Source organism: Dromiciops gliroides, chromosome 4 (genome assembly GCF_019393635.1).
Source record: "Dromiciops gliroides isolate mDroGli1 chromosome 4, mDroGli1.pri, whole genome shotgun sequence".
Taxonomy (NCBI): Eukaryota; Metazoa; Chordata; class Mammalia; order Microbiotheria; family Microbiotheriidae; genus Dromiciops; species Dromiciops gliroides.
Genome location: NC_057864.1, coordinates 159,280,386 through 159,296,920, shown reverse-complemented (window position 1 = coordinate 159,296,920; position 16,535 = coordinate 159,280,386). Strand labels below are relative to the sequence as shown.

At 42.3% G+C, this 16,535-nt stretch overlaps 2 protein-coding genes across 11 annotated transcripts in view; one reads left to right on the top strand and one right to left on the bottom strand.

Moving 5' to 3' along the window:
• GON4L (gon-4 like) overlaps window positions 1-16,535 on the bottom strand; it is a 298,840-nt gene that overhangs the window by 56,620 nt on the left and 225,685 nt on the right. For 5 of the 10 annotated variants that reach the window (XM_044002400.1, XM_044002403.1, XM_044002402.1 and 2 more), the window contains exon 1: window positions 5,295-5,654. The exons of 3 other annotated variants lie outside the window; for them this stretch is intronic. The gene's annotated coding sequence lies outside the window, so the exon portion shown is untranslated. Of the gene's footprint in view, window positions 1-4,720; window positions 4,847-5,294; window positions 5,655-16,535 lie in introns of those variants that run through there. 2 more of the 10 variants (XM_044002401.1, XM_044002406.1) reach the window with 1 other exon arrangement.
• The window catches only part of DAP3 (death associated protein 3), a 38,709-nt gene continuing 26,931 nt past the window's right edge, over window positions 4,758-16,535 (top strand). The window contains 2 exon segments of the mRNA XM_044002415.1: window positions 4,758-4,853; window positions 13,717-13,763. Coding sequence (XP_043858350.1) covers window positions 13,719-13,763 — 45 coding nt within the window. The 5' untranslated portion in view covers window positions 4,758-4,853; window positions 13,717-13,718.

Here is a 16,535-nt window from a genome sequence, read left to right as displayed (position 1 = left end):
GACAGCAGATAATCTGATATAGGTTACACACACACACACATACACATAATAACATTAAACATATTTCTGCATTAGTCATGTTATAAGAGAAAAATCAGAAAAATGACAAAAAACCTCAAAATAGAAAAACAATAGCACCAAAAACAAAAGAAATAGTGTGGTTCATTCAGCATCTATACTCCACAGTTTTGGGTTTTTTTTCCTGGATTTGGAGATCCTTTTCTATCATGAGTTCCCTGGAGCTCTTCTGTACCATTGAATTGGCAAGAAGAATATCGTCCATCACAGTAGATCAACACACAATGTTGATGATACTGTGTACAATGTTCTTCTGATTAGTTTTATGATTTTTTAAAAAAGTATATGAATTATGGGTTTTTTGGTTGGGATTTGGTTTTAAAAGAGTGTGGCTCCTTCTCAATTTAAATAGCACAATTATACCTGAATCTATTTTCCAAATGATATCCTATAGAACCTCAATTGATAATTTCATTTTAGTATTAATTCACCCAAGAACCATTCATTCCAAGCATTTCATATTTTAACAGATTTTACTTGACTTTAGTTAATATGAATCCCCAAATTTCTTAACTAGATGGCCCAATCAAATTCACTGACCTTTCTGGATGATTTCTTTTCTTTTCTTGGTTTAAAGTAATAACTAACGCTACATTCAGTTTTCTAATTAGTTTGCAAGGCAATGCTAGAGTGGAAAATTTCTTTCTGCCCCCCCCCCCACTTCCTTAACCTAGCCACACTGTGGGGTGGGGGGTAGTTTTATCAAAAAATTAGACAAAACTTTCCTTCTGAATTCCAAGCACAAACTTAAATTTTCTTTTCTTTCTTTTATTTATTTTTTTGGTGAGGCAATTGGGGTTAAGTGACTTGCCCAGGGTCACAGAGCTAATAAGTGTCAAGTGTCTGAGGCCAGATTTGAACTCAGGTCCTCCTGACTCCAGGGCTGGTGCTCTATCCACTGCACCACCTAGCTGCCCCAACAAACTTACATTTTCAACAGGAACTTGAACACATGAGACAATCTCACACAGAGACAAGACATGAAACAATCCCATATAATTTCTTTTTCAACCCAATTTTGACTGGTCAAAGGAGCTCCAATAGGCCAATTTGGTTTATTATCTTTAGTCAATTCTAATCATTTTTAAACAATTTTTGTGAACATAAAAAAAAAAAGTTTCCCAATCATTTGCAATGCAAAAAATCACAAGGGGGCCCAGCTAAACCAGATATCAAAATCTTAGGTATGGGGCCGCAGCCCTGGAGTCAGGAGTACCTGAGTTCAAATCTGGCCTCAGACACTTGACACTTACTAGCTATGTGACCCTGGGCAAGTCATTTAACCCCAATTGCCTCACTAAAAAAAAAAAAAAAATCTTAGGTACTAGATACCCACCAGATCCCCTCCCCATAGCAGCCACGGGGAAAGAGAGGGGGGAGGGGGGTTGTTAAAACACATGGGGGGCAGCTAGGTGGCGTAGTGGATAGAGCACTGGCCCTGGAGTCAGGAGGACCTGAGTTCAAATCCGGCCTCAGACACTTAACACTTACTAGCTGTGTGACTCTGGGCAAGTCACTTAACCCCAACTGCCTCACTAAAAAACAAAAAAACAAAAAACAAACAAACAAAAAAAGCACATGGCATCCTCCATTCTGATTTTAGTCCCTTGTAACCATTTTGGAAATTACAAATAATTCACCAGACTACTATACCCAAATTCAAAACTCATTCATCCCAAAATATTTTATCCTGTTTCAATCACTTTCTGGTTCTTCCCAGATAATCACAGATAAGCACTTAAAGGACAGAACACATTTTTTTTCCTTTCAGGTTTTTTTTTTCACTGTGAGTACAAACAGGGTTCAATTTCTTTCTACTAGCTTAATCTGTTCCTTAATAAAGGCTGTCTTTTTTAGGGATTTTTGAGAGGCCACGATTGCTAAGTTCCTTGGTGACTTTTCTAATGGGGGAACTCCATATAATCCAAGCCTTCCAACTTGAACCAACTGGCCAAAAATGGAGTTTTGCCTTGATCCCTGGCATTTTAACCACCCAGCCTCCTATAGACTTGAACTGCTTGGCTATAATCTAAACCTTTAGACTTAAACCAACTGGCTCCCACCAGAGTTTTGCCTTGAACCCAGGCTTTTTAACCACCAGGAAGTACTCAACAGCCCTTTCCTCCTATGGGATCCGTGCCCACAGACTTACGTTGCTTGAAATCCCCCCCCCCAATCCAAAATAAATTCTCACCCCCTTTGTGATCGTGCTCCACCCTGCATTTGGGACATCACCACTGAGTTCCTCCAGCTTCCTCAGGAGTCTCCCCGTCCAACAACTGATGGACCACTGATAATAGTTCAGCCAGACATCTTGTTGAAAGAGGGGTGGAATGGGGGTAACCATCTCCGTGGAACCTCCAAATTGTGAGAAAAATGACTCCTGCTCAATAATTCTCTGGAAGTCAGCAGCAATGTGACAAAGGCTCGTTTATTGTCATTCTCATGAGAATGGGAAACTCAGTGGTAAGCTCGTGGGTGCCAAGAATGGGGGGCTCACAGTCCCTGTTTTAAACCCTAGTCCCTAAAGCCAATAGACCCTCCCCTTTTTCATCACTTGTTGGATTACTCAAGGGTTACATTCTACCCACAAAAACCAGCTAACCAGAATGCAATACTCCTGACCCTAATTTCCATTTATTGAATATCTCCTCTACCTCTTGGTCTAAATCTTTGAAGGAAGTCTCTATTAGTCTCTGAATTAACCCTCATTGAGAGGAGACAATAACCCAATTCCTCACAATAGGAATCAGGAAACTTGGGTTGTTAGAGGATCAATAACTAACTTGCTGAGTTAAGCCATTTAAACATTTTTTTTTTAGTCCTCAATATATTCATTTGCAAAATAAGGACAATTTTATCTGCCCTACCTACTTTATCATACTGTTTCCAGAAAAAAAGAAAGACATAAAATATGTATAAATAGCATTCAAATTTAAAGTATTTCAACTGAACTGAATTTCTACATACCCAAGTCAACAAACAAGCTTCATTCTCTTTTATGCAACATAGGGCATTCTATCAAAAGTTGTTGTCAAATTTATTCATGATATAGGGCACATATTAATCCTAAAAGGAAAAGGCATTACTCCAAGAACCTTCTCCATAAACAAAAACTAATCAGATATTTTCATTCCTCCATGAACTAGAAACAACTGATTGGGGGCAGCTAGGTGGAGCAGTGGATAAAGCACCAGCCCTGAATTCAGGAAGACCTGAGTTCAAATCTGGCCTCAGACACTTGACACTCACTAGCTATGTGACCTTGGGCAAGTCACTTAACCCTCACTGCCCTGCATAAATAAACAAAATTTTTTTAAAAATTAAAAGTCCAGGGATCCCAGGTTAAGAACCCTGACTTAGGGGTGGCTAAGTGGCGCAGTGGATAAAGCACCGGCCCTGGATTCAGGAGTTCCTGAGTTCAAATCCGGCCTCCCGGCTTCAGACACTTGACACTTACTAGTTGTGTGACCCTGGGCAAGTCACTTAACTCCATTGCCCCGTAAAAAAAAAAAAAAAAGAACCCTGACTTACCTGGATAATAGGTATAGAAGAAGTGCTAAATTTAGAATAGTAGAACTGAACAGAACCCTGAAACTGTGTCAGACCCAGGGCAGTTAACCTCTCTAGATCTCATTTTCCTCATCAATAAAAATTAAGGGTAGGGGGCAGCTAGGTGGCGCAGTGGATAGAGCACCGGCCCTGGATTCAGAAGGACCTGAGTTCAAATCCAGCCTCAGACACTTAACACTTACTAGCTGTGTGACCCTGGGCAAATCACTTAACCCCAATTGCCTCACCCCCCAAAAAAAAAGAAAAAGAAAAGAAAACAAACAACTGGTTGGCAAGAAGGAAATATCCTACATCCCTACCAGCCTGTTAGGGAGATCTCAACAGCTATCACATACATGAACCAATCTATTCTAGGGATTCTATTACCCCTAATACAAATAGATAATTCCAAAACCTCCATTCCTGATTAAGCACATATACCATAAAGTGGGTTCCCCTTCTGACAATGGTACCTGCATCTCTTATATAATAAGATCTGATTACAAAATAAATATCACCTGTCCATACCCCCAAAGGACTCTCCTAAGTCATCCCTAACAGCTCCAAGGATGAAGACCAACCAGGCATTAGTCTATAAACCTAATATTGTGTACGTAGGCCAGCCCATCGTAGGCACCCATACTTATTACTCACACAGGAACGACTGAATATCCCCCATCAAGAATACCACTGCCCCCACCCCACCCCGTCACCATCACCATCACCGTCACCGTCACCGTCACCGTCACCAATCTCCTCCAGGATACTCTAATTCCCTATACGGACACAGGCCAGTCTGTGTCAGGGATCCCCCCAATCATGCCAATGCACAAAGACCAACCTGTCAGGGACATCTGTCCGACTCCGCCTCCACTCCCTCCCTTCCTTCTCCCCCCCCCCCAAGCCGCCCCCCAGGAACCAGCCTGTCAAGACATCCCTTGACCCCCGGTCGGCCTCCTCTCCCCCCTCCTTGCCAACCCTCTCCCAGAGGTCCAGGACAGGAGATGACCGTAACTCCCAAGAGGCTGAGGCCTGGCCGCTGGGTGGTAGCCTGTAGGCTCGGAGGCCTCCCAGGCTGGCTTCCACTCACCGTGTCAGAGGCCGGGGACGAAGGAGATGAGGAGAGGGCAAGGAGTTGGGGAGGGTAGGCGGCCGCCTCGGGGCTCCTCCGCTTCCCTGGGTCCGCGGCGGGTCCCTCCCGCTTGTCAGGCGGCGGCAGGCGGGTGAGCAGACTGGCGGGACGGAAAAGGGGGAGAGGGGAACGGACTGGGGCAGGGGGGAAGGCTGAGGGGAGGCGGGGCCCGCAACCGAGAAGGGGGATCGTCTCCCCCTCCGCAAAACGAACCCAAAATGGCGGCGGGAGCGGCGGCGGCAGAGAGGCAGCGGCGGCAGCTCCTCAGCTCCTCGGGAGGGAGGGAGCGAAGGAGGCCTCGCGCTCTCGCCCCCCACGTCTTTCCCCGATTCTCTCCCCAACTCGGCCGAGGGGCGACCGTGCGCGCGCACCCGCAGCTCTGCCTAGCTCCCCAGCTCCCCAGCAAACACTAGCTTCCGTTGCCCTGCGCTCCTGCCCACAACAGCTTCGCCTGCTCAGGGTCTTCTCGCGCGTACCCCCTCTCCTAGTTTTCCCCTGTCAAGCCGGCTCTGGCGAGGACCCACACGCTCACCTCAGGCGGTGCTAGCTGTAAGCCGCCGCCTCCGTCTCCGCCTCTTCTTCAGCCCTTGTTCCCACCACCACTAACCGACGCAGCCACCGCCTCCACTCCCTCCCCCCAGCGCGTGCACCGCCCACAATCCCCGCTGCGGGACTATTCCATTCCCGTCCGCTGCAGGGGCGTAGGTAAAGGGGGCTGGGGAGAGCTGGCGGAATTTGTCCTCTGCTCAGTTCTACATGATTTGGGAGGCGCGGTGGAACACGTACCTACGTCCTCAACCCGGAAGACGGGAGAAAAAGTTTAACCCCGTCGCGCCATCTGTGGCCACGCTGCTCACACACCCCTCTGGGCTCGAGTGAAGACGTTTTTGCGCCCCCTTAGCCTGCGGGCGGTTGGAGGCTGCGGCGACTGCGCGCTGAGCAGCTTCCTGCCGTAGGGCTCGAGCCTGGCTGCCGCTGGGACCGCGGGTGAGTGACTAGGGCTCAGGCCAGGGAGCTGAGCCCGAGGGGCCCGGCCAGGGCCGGGCTTAGGGCTGGGGTGCGCGTTGAAGCGGAAGCCGATCCCGACGTGCGCGCGGCGCGACGGAGGGCTCTGTGGCACGAGGGGAGGCGGGTGCGGGAAAACGCCGCATCCAGCGGCCTCGGCAGGCTCGATCCGTTCTTGGGGACTAGGAGCCGGCCTCGGAACTTTTGGCGGAGGCCCGGGCTGGGAGAGCGGGATGCAAAGAAGGAGCCTCAGGGTGCTGGTCGCATCTGCCGCTTCTGCGCACAGACACATAGACAGAGACACACGTGTTTTAGGGGACTGCGGGCGGGGAAGGGGCGCTGCTTGCGGAGGTTTTGGACAGGCTGCCGCTAGGCCGAGGAGCTAGGGCAGGAGTCGGCCGTGGTCTGGGCTGAGTCTCGGGGGCCACTTCTGAGTGACCTTCTGCAAGTTCTGTTTGTAACTCCTTAGGGCAAAAGTGTGCGGGAAAACTACCCTAGATCTGCCTTCTGGGGGTGACGTGCGCCAACCGCGTCGTTAAAGTCAAGGGAGAACGCGTCGGGTAATGCCGGAGTTCCGATAGAATCCACCTTTCAATAAGTGTGTGACCTTGGGCAGGTCACTTTCCCCCTCTGGGCCTCAGTTTCCTCATCGGTAAAATAATTAGATTAAATTAGCTGAAGTTCCTAACCATTTCTATGATCGTGCTGACTTTTCATAGGCTTTAAGTGAGCTTTATAAGGCTGTTTATAGAGTTATCTACATTAACATCATTTGTGGGTGTGAGTCTTTGTGTTCCCGCTTCCAAATTCTTAATAAAGCTGACTACAAGCCAAACAACAGGTTCCTATTCCTCACTTCGGTTCAACAAGCACTTTAATAAATGCCAGCCCTTGTGCCCAGAGCTTGGAGTATAAAGATAACTACTAACCTTTGTATTTTGAGAAACAGGTGCCGACCACCTGCTCAAAATAAGTTCTTTCAGAGGCAGCTTTGGTATAACAAAAAGCCTTTATTGAGTTCTCATGAGAATAGGCACTCACCGAAAGAAAAGAAGTTAGTACAAATGCTGAGACCGATCATCTTGTATATATCCTATACACTGCTGCAATCAGTCCCTCCCCTGGGCTACCACAGATTGCTAGGCACAGTTTTACGGTCTTCTGGGAAGAGTTCTAGTTAAATTCTCCTTGATAGGTTGATTATCCCTTCCATACATGATCAGAAATGGGGTGGAGATGGAGTAGCAAGGTGGTGAAGTGGATAAATCACTGCCCTTGATTCAGGACTACCTGAGTTCAAATTCGGCCTCAGACACTTGACAGGTCCTGGCTGTGTGACCCTGTGCAAGTCATTTAAACCTCATTACCCCCCCCCATGGAGATTTTAGACAGGGAAGAAGAAATTAATAAGTCAACACCTATTAAGCAAGCACAGTAGATGCTAGAGTTAACCTTTTACGGACTTTCTCTAAGACACCACCGAGAGCCAGCTCAAACTGGTTTTTATCTCTAGCCCTGAAAAACTTATTTTTCTCTTTCCTGGTTTGACATAATTCACTAGATAATATTGTCTGTTGTTCTCTATGCTTTCCTTGAGAAGATCTCACTTATCAAGTTATTCTGAGATTTCACCATGTATCAACCATCACCATTTCTCACGGGGGGGGGGGGGGGGGGGGGGGGGGGGGGGGGGGAGAAGATTTCTAGTTTCAAATTTTTTCCTTCCCTTCCTCTCTCCCCAAGATAGCGGGTAATCTGATATAGGTTATATATGTACAAAAACATTAAACACATTTCTGCATTAGTCAGGTTATACAAGAAGAATCAGAGCAAAAAGGAAAAACCTCAAAAAAGAAAAACAACATCACCAAAAACAAAAGAAATAGTATGGTTTAGTCTGCATCCATATTCCACAGTTCTTTTTTTTTTTTTTTTCTGGATTTGGAGAGCCTTTTCCATCATGAGTCCTTTGGAACTATCTTATACTGTTGTATTGCTGAGAAGAATCAAGTCTATCACAGATAATTAACACATAATGTTGATGATACTATGTACATTGTTCTCCTGGTTCTGCTCACCTTGCTCCTTCCAGGTTTCTCTGAAAACCACCTGCTCATCGTTTCTTACAGCACAATAGAATTCCATTACATTTATATACCACAACTTGTTCAGCCATTCCCCAATTGATGGGCATCCCCTCAATTTCCAATTCCTTGCCACCACAAAAAGAGCAGCTATAAATATTTTTGTACATGTGGGTCCTTTTCCCTTTTTTATGATCTCTTTGGGGAAAAGGCCCAATAGTGGTATTGCTGGGTCAAAGGGTATGTACTGCTTTATAGCCCTTTGGGCATAATTCCAAATTGCTCTCCAGAATGGTTGGATCAGTTCACAGCTCCACCAACAATGCATTAATGTTCCAATCACAGTGACTTTCTTTCTGTCACGCACCTTAGGTGTGGGTTGCAGAGCTTTAACAACCAGGTCTTTTCTTCCTGGTTCCAAATCCATCCTTCTTTGTTCTAACATACTACCTCTGAAATGAAAAACCAAAAGTCTTTGTTCTTCAAAAACTTAGGAAATTTACACTTAACTTTATTGTAGATCATTTAATTCTATAAAATGAGCCATGTCATCCTCAACAATTTCTGTTTGTGTCTTTTTCCAAATTTAAAGTTTGTTTATGTGTTTCTGAGTGGTCACATATGTGACTTTCCAGAGAGGTAGAATAATTTAACAAAGTGATTGCCTTAGATCTAAGAAACTTGGTATTTGGGCCTATTCAGGAAAAACATTTCCCAAATTCTCTTATCTTTAAAAATCTGTTGAGTGGGTGGCTAGGTGGCACAGTGGATAAAAGCACCAGTCCTGGATTCAGGAGGACCTGTGTTCACATCCGGCCTCAGACACTTGAAACTTCGTAGCTGTGTGACCCTGGGCAAGTCACTTGACCCTCATTGCCCTGCAAAAACAACAACAAACAATAAAAATGTCTTGACTTTGGGAGGGAAAGAGAAAGAGAAGTGTGATGTGTAAAATTAAATGTGGTCTCCCTATTTCTGTCCCAAGTGTAGGGAAAATTAGCTGGTGTTTCTAATATATTTGTTACTTAGAAATTGGAGGCTACTGTACCATTTTGGGGCATTAAGCATTTATTAAAGTATATTAGGAAGTAGTAAAGAGAGAACAAGTGGAGTTCAGAAAGTTCAGAAGCTATACATACCTTAGCACAAGGTGCTGCCACCACTTCCAAGTCTCAGGCCAGAAAAATGGAATTTCCTTTGAATGTGAGAGCAGAAGCTATCTGTGGGGCTGGAAAAGATGTGATCCTTACACACTACTCCAAGCTAATTGGCTGGTAACATTCAAGTCCATTGATGTAACTTGAAGGTGGTCTTAAGTTAGTTAACTTCCTTTAGTTAGTTAGGAAGGTCGATCTGCATTTCCTTAGAAATTCTCCTGACTCTGGGCTGGTCCAGCAAAAGTAGTCAGAGTTCCTCTGTGGTTGGGGGGGAGGGGGGCCGAATCCGAGTTCCTAAAACTCCATTATTTTCTCACACGTTGATGTAGTATATTTGTCACCTTCTACTAAATTGCCATCTCTTTGGGTCTAGGGATTCCATCAAATACTACTTGGAATCTCTCCTGTAGTACTCATGCTTTTTATATATTTAACTCAAACTGAGTTTAATTGACTATCAGTTACTATAATAGAATTCTGCACCATCAACATTTATAAAATGCCCACTTCAAAGTGGTGCTCAACTAGATATTCTACACGTACTTTTTATATACAGATAGACCCCTGCCTATGCCATGTAATAGCACAGATTCAGACAATCATACAGGATATAGAAACAGTATAAACAACATTAGTATCCTCTGATTCCTTGAGGAATTGCAAATTTGTAAACTTTAGGCACAAATCTGGCAATACATAGTAAAGTGCATTTTACAAATACAAAGCTGACATTATATGCCCTTTGACTAAGTAATTCCTTTGTTGGGAATATATCCAGTAGGGAAATGTTTAAATCTAGTACTTAAAAGTAGTAGCATACAATTAAGACTAACACTGAAGAAAACAAAAGTGTCAGAATACACTTATGAAATAGAAAGCAGAATTTTAAAAGGCCAACCTAGAAGATTAGAATACACAATAGCAAGGAACAGGAAAAGGGAAGGTGAATTACAATTAAGGGACAAAGAATCCTGATGGTGCCCAAGAGTGTGAATGAAAATAATGTTATAGTTAATATGTTGAAATTAGTTGATTTGAATGTGAGTGGTTACTTGCCAAGCTAAATTGGCTATGTTGAGGTTCAATATTAAGTTTTTAATAAAACACTTTTTTTTTTTGAAAGAGCAGTGTTCACAGACATGCAGTTAACTTTTTATTATCTATTCTTATTTGCACTAATGGAGGGAATCAGATAAATGAATTACCCCCAAATCATTTGAACTATGATTTTGTCCTTAGATTTTGATGTGGCTGTGTCTAACACTGGAAATTCACTTCAAACAAAATAATAAAGACTCTGCAGAGATCTGACTTAAGGAAAGCTCAGAAAGCTGTTGTGTTTCCTCAATCTTCCTTATTTAGCTCCAAGTATTCTGCATCTTGCTATGAAGAGGAAGACAAGTTTTTCCTAGAGGTGTCCATAAAATATCCTGAATGAAGAGAAGTCGTTGAGATTTTAGTTGTTTCTTTTAAATTTCTAAGGACTTTTTTGCCAAAGGCATAGCTTTCATTTATCATCAGAGTCACTGCTCTTATAAGTTTTAAAATCAGATTTTATTGGATGAAATCAAGTATAATCAAACTACAGTTTATTTCAAAGATAAGTACCTACTGTGTTCAGTGCTCCCAAAGATAACAATTACTGAATGAAAAAAACCAAACACCTACTCTGAAGGTATTTTACCTAAACATTAAAAGTCCATGAAACTATATGCATTAACAGAAGGAAAATCCTTCTAAAATTTTTCTAGGGAAAACAAATTTGCTTTTTATAGCAGGAAAAGAAGGATGGGGAAATTTTAAATGCTTTCAATATTACTTTTTAGCTATATTTCAGAATACATTGAGTCCCCACAAGTTGATACTACTGATCAGCTCTCTGTTATCTTTGTGGTTTGTTTTCAAGTTCATTTATAGGAAAGCTGGAAAAGTTGCAATTTTGGGGGGGGGGAGAGGGTAGGGCAATGAGGGTTAAGTGACTTGCCCAGGTCACACAACTAGTAAGTATCAAGTGTTTGAGGTCAAATTTGAACTCACATCCTCTTGAATCTGGAGCCAATGCTTTATCTATTGCTCCACATAGCTGCCCCTGCACTCCCCCCCCCCCCCCCGACACCGGGGGCAATGGGGGTTAAGTGACTTGCCCAGGGTCACACAGGTAGTAAGTGTCAAGTGTCTGAGACTGGGTTTAAACTCAGGTCCTCTTGGTTCCAGGGCCCTTGCTTTATCCATTGAGCCACCTAGCTGCCCCCTGCCCCTGCACTTCTGAAAAGAAGTTAAATTGTTTCTTTGATCTGGAACTGGGTAGTGGATGACGGGGATTTCAGATGGTACCTCTCTCTACTTTGCTGTCCTGTCTTAACCTCTTTTAGTCCCTGGGCACTGGAATGGACCCCAACACTGTCATGCATATGATCCCAACCAGACCCTATCCCCAGCATCTGCAAACCTCTATTTCCCTAAGCCTCCCTACAGTGAAAATAGGACCCACTGTGAATTTTTCTTGCCTTTCCTGATCAGAATTCAATCTGGTCCGTTTTCTACATCTTTGTTGAAGAAGTGTACTGGGAAAGTGGAATGCTAGGATAAAATGCTTCCTCTTGCTCCACCATCTTGACTCAGCCCCACCAATATATTTTGTATCCTCTACATGTTCAGTGCTATAACAGTGTGTGTTATTTGCTTCTACAAGGGAGACAAAATACAAATAACATTGGTCAAGATGTATCTAGATTGGGACAGCTAGATGGCGCAGTGGATGGAGCACTGGCCCTGGATTCAGTAGTACCTGAGTTCAGGTCCGACTTCAGACACTTAACATTTACTAGCTGTGTGACCCTGGGCAAGTCACTTGACCCCAATTGCCCAGCAAAAAAAAAAAAAAAAGATATATCTAGATTCTTGTGCTCAGTTATGGATTAAGAATAACGGTGACAGGGGCAGCTAGGTGGCGTAGTGGATAAAGCACCAGCCCTGGATTCAGGAGGACCTGAGATCAAATCCAGCTTCAGACACTTGACACTTACTACCTGTGTGACCCTGGGCAAGTCACTTAACCCTCACTGCCCCACGACCACTCGGCCCCCCCCCCCCCCCCGAAAAGAATAACAGTGATGACTGGCAGGCCCTGGATAATAAGGGAACTGAAAACTACAATGTGAAGAATGGTTTTAAGGCACTGATTCTAACTTGAAATAACTTGATTAGAAAATGGAAATGATTGCTATCTTCAAATACTTTAAATGTTGTAAGAAGGAAAAGAGATTCCACTCAGGAAGGAACCTTAGAGAATAAATCCAATCCTCTCATTTTACATGTGATGAAACTTAAGATCAGTGGTAGATAATTAACTAAATTCACAAAGCCAGTATTAGTCTCCATTAGTGAGTAAACATTAATTAAGGGCCCATCATATGCTGGGAATACAAAGAGGTAAAAGACAATTTGTCCCTGCTGTCAAGGAGCTCATAGTCTAATGGGGGAGACGGGGAGCAAGCAGCTATGTAGACATGAGATAGATACAGGATAAATTAAATCATCAGCAAAGGGAAGGCACTAGCATTGAGGGAACTCAAGAAAGGCTTCTTTTAAAAGGTAGGATTTTAGCAGGAACTTGAAGCAAGCTGGTCTCAGGCTTAACTAGTGCCCCCAAGTCTGAGAATCCAGCATTCTTTCCACTATCGTGGCAGCCTTCACTTTTGGAACCTTGGGTTTTGTTTATCTTTTTAAGGTATGTCTATTAAATCTTTTTTTAAGCATGGTTACTTCCATACTTCGTATTTCAAAAGTTATTTCACAAATGTGGTTAGTGGTTACTCATTTCTCAGATACAGATCATAACCTTTCCACGCCTTTTTATGGTTTCATAAATTTCTGTGATTTAAAAAAAATCATTTCATGGTTTTGCCTCTCTTAATTTAAACCAACAATTCAATCCCACAAGCATTTATTAAGTACCAACTACATACAAGGCACTATGGTGGGCACTAGAGAAATAGGCAAAACAAAAAAATGCATGACTTCAAGGAATTTACATTCTATAGGTTTTCTGGCAGTCTTCAAGCCTCAGGATCACCTCCATGCCATAATTACATATAATATGAGAACTGTGTTTACAATACATTACTACCATGTCAATTTAGTGACAGAAATCCATGTACTTCAAATAATGAAAGGGGGTGGTTACTACTTTAATGAACACATTTGAACTTTCTGAAGCTGAAACTCATATATTCTAAAATTCCCTTAGCTCATTCAAACTGAAAACTCAGTAGCATCTTATGAAGAATAGATTATCAAGTGAGGCTTTCTTTTCCAGGGGCACCTCAATTTTTTCAGTATAAGATCCAGAGGACAAAACTTGAACTAATAAATATCAATCATAGGGAGGCAGATTTCAGAATTAGAATGATCTGTTTTGTAAGTAATAAATTCTCCATTGTTCATGGATGTTTAGAGGGTATTCTAGAACATTAGGCTAGATGTCTTCTTCCAACTATGGGAGTCTAAAAATATCCACTTCTAAACTACAGAGAAATTAGTTTTCATCTTAATTGAATAATGATTAGTATCACCATTCACTTCTCTTGGATTTACCAAGATCACAGAGCCAGTTTTCCAGGCTAAACTAAGAGAAATTCCACTTATTGTAGAGGAAAATGACAGTCAGTTGACTCCAGTGAAATGTCACTTTTTTTTTTCCTTTCAGGAATGATGCTGAGAAAGGTGATAAGGCTGATCTACAAGAGCCATAAGGTGAGTCTTACCAGATTTTTGATTCTTTTGCCAAGTTTCAGTGCAATTTTTGTCCAGCATCCAAAATAACATGAGGGTTTTTTTTGTTTGTTTTTGTTGTTGTTGTTGGTTTTTTGTTGTGGTTTTTTTTGGTGACGCAGTTGGGGTTAAATGATTTACCCAGGGTCACACAGCTAGTAAGTGTCAAGTGTCTGAGGTTGGATTTGAACTCCGATCCTCCTCAATCCAGGACTGGTGCTCTATCCACTCTGCCACCTAGCTGCCCCTGAGTTTTTGTTTAAATAATGTGATTTACTTAGAAAAACCTAGAGAGTTAACAGAGAAACTATTGATATAATTAATAGCTTCAATAAAGTAGCAAGACAGGAAAATAAATCCACAAAAATCATCATTTCCATACAGTAATAACAAAACCCAGAAATTTAATTCACAATAACTGTAAAATGCAAAAAATATCTGAGTTAATCTACCAATACACTAAAAACAATATAAATACAATTATAAACCACTCTTAAAATAAAAAGAGGGAAAGAAGGATAAATAGAAATAAAGAATAACAAATAATTTTATATTCCTTGCTCATGATTGGGCTGAACCAATATGAAAATTACAGTATTTTATGAATTAATTTATAGGCTTATTTTCTGCTAATCAGACTACCATGGAATACTTTATTTGTTTTGTTTTGCTTTTTGTGAGGCAGTTGGGGTTAAGTAACTTGCCTAGGGTCACACAGCTAGTAATTGTTAAGTGTCTGAGGCCGGATTTGAACTCGGGTCCTCCTGAATCCAGGGCCAGTGCTCTATCCCACTGCCCCACCTAGCTGCCCCCATGGAATACTTTATAAAGCTAGAAAAAGTAATATGCATTTTTAGGAACAAAAAGGTCTCAAATCTTAAAGGAAATAATAGTAAACAGTAGGAATGAAGAAGGAATGAATTTTAGACCTCATACTACAAAACAGTAACCATCAAAACTATTTGGTGCTAGTTAAAAAATAGAAAAGGAAATCAATGGAATAGGCTAAAATGAACAAAATCCAGAAACAATGTAAAGTAGTAGATAAACCCCAAATTGCAAACTACTTGAGGAAGACCTCCATATTTCACAAGAATTGCTGGAGAAAAGGGAAAGCTGTTTGGCCAGAATTGGATTGAGATCAACCCCTAATGCCATATACCGCAATAAATGTAAATGAATACACAAATTAATAGAGAAGATCACATCTTTAAAAATTAGAAGAAAATCATAGCAAGTACTTTTCATAAGAATGGCTAGGGAGGGGCAGCTAGGTGGCGCAGTGGATAGAGGAAGGGCCCTGGAATCAGGAGGACCTGAGTTCAAATCCGGCCTCAGACACTTAACGCCTACTAGCTGTGTGACCCTGGGCAAGTCACTTAACCCCAACTGCCTCACTTCAAAAAAAAAAAAAACAGAATGGCTTAGGGAGCGCGTTCTTTGTTTTTGTTTTATTTTTACAAAACTTCCATTTCTGTTGTATTTCTTGTTCCCATAAAAAAGAATGGGGATTTGGGGGGAGAGATAAGAAAAAACAGTTCAGTAAGACTAACCAACACAGTAAATGAAAGAACAATAAAATGAGACTCAGTTCTGTGTAATAATAATGATGAACTCTAGCCTCAGAGAAGATTTGATCAAATTAACCTCCCACTCTCTTCATTGCAAAGGTAAAGTCTTATGAGTTTGGCATAATCCACATATTGTCACACACAGTTTATGGGTTGCTTAGTTTTACTGAAAAACTTTTCTCCTTGTTTCTTATTCTTTGTTAGAAGGGTTGTCTCCCTGATTTGGAGGGGTGGGGAATGGGGTGTTTGGAAATGAATATGATGAAATGATAACAAGCATTTAATGAAATTTTTAATGTTTTTTTGGAGAACAGCAAGTTGTCTGGTGCTTTTAGTGGTAAATTTATACTCAAAAGGGGATCTGAATTCCATTTCTTTTCTTTTCTTTTTGGTGAGGCAATTGGGGTTAAGTGACTTGCCCAGGGTCACACAGTTAGTGTTAAGTGTCTGAGACCAGATTTGAACTCAGGTCCTCCTGAATCCAGGGCCCGTGCTCTATCCACTGTGCCACCTAGTTGCCCCCTCAGAATTCCATTTCTGTCCATTTCAGCCGACAGGAAGTTCAATTCATTTGAGTAGAGTGGTAGTGCTTGAGAAAAAACAGGTTCTAAGCTTAACTGTACAGAACTGCCCCATGGGCAGGATTCACTCCAGCCTTCTTTATAATTGTCTGCCCAGTTATAATTGTTTCCCCAGTGGTAATTTAACAGTCTGCTCCTTCCAAACCCCTGATAACCATCAGAAAATATTGTATATTCAAGCTCCTCTTGAATACTGCTGGCTGAGTAGGAGTAAAGCCACATGAGAAGAGGAAACAGTGTTGAGCTGTGGTTGCCTAGTCTCTTGTTGAGCACACTATTGAGGTTTTTTTTAAAAAGGAGTCTTTGTAGCATTCTTAGTTTTTTAATGCAACAAAGCCTGTTGAGCCCTACAGAATTAAGGCAAGAAGTAGTTAGATTAAAGTCCTGGGTTCTGAGAGGCCCCTGGCCATGACATGTCAGTGAAAGGATGTTGGTTTTTATTACTTAGTTCAGGGTGACCTCTACTTAATTGACTCAGGAATGCTGCTCAGCATCTGCGTTCTGGAACTGCAAAGCAGTGGTGCAGCTGGTTGTTTCCCCTGGAAACAGGCAACCAACTGAGTGATGCTGTATTTCACACATAAACCTGTAAGAAGTAAAAA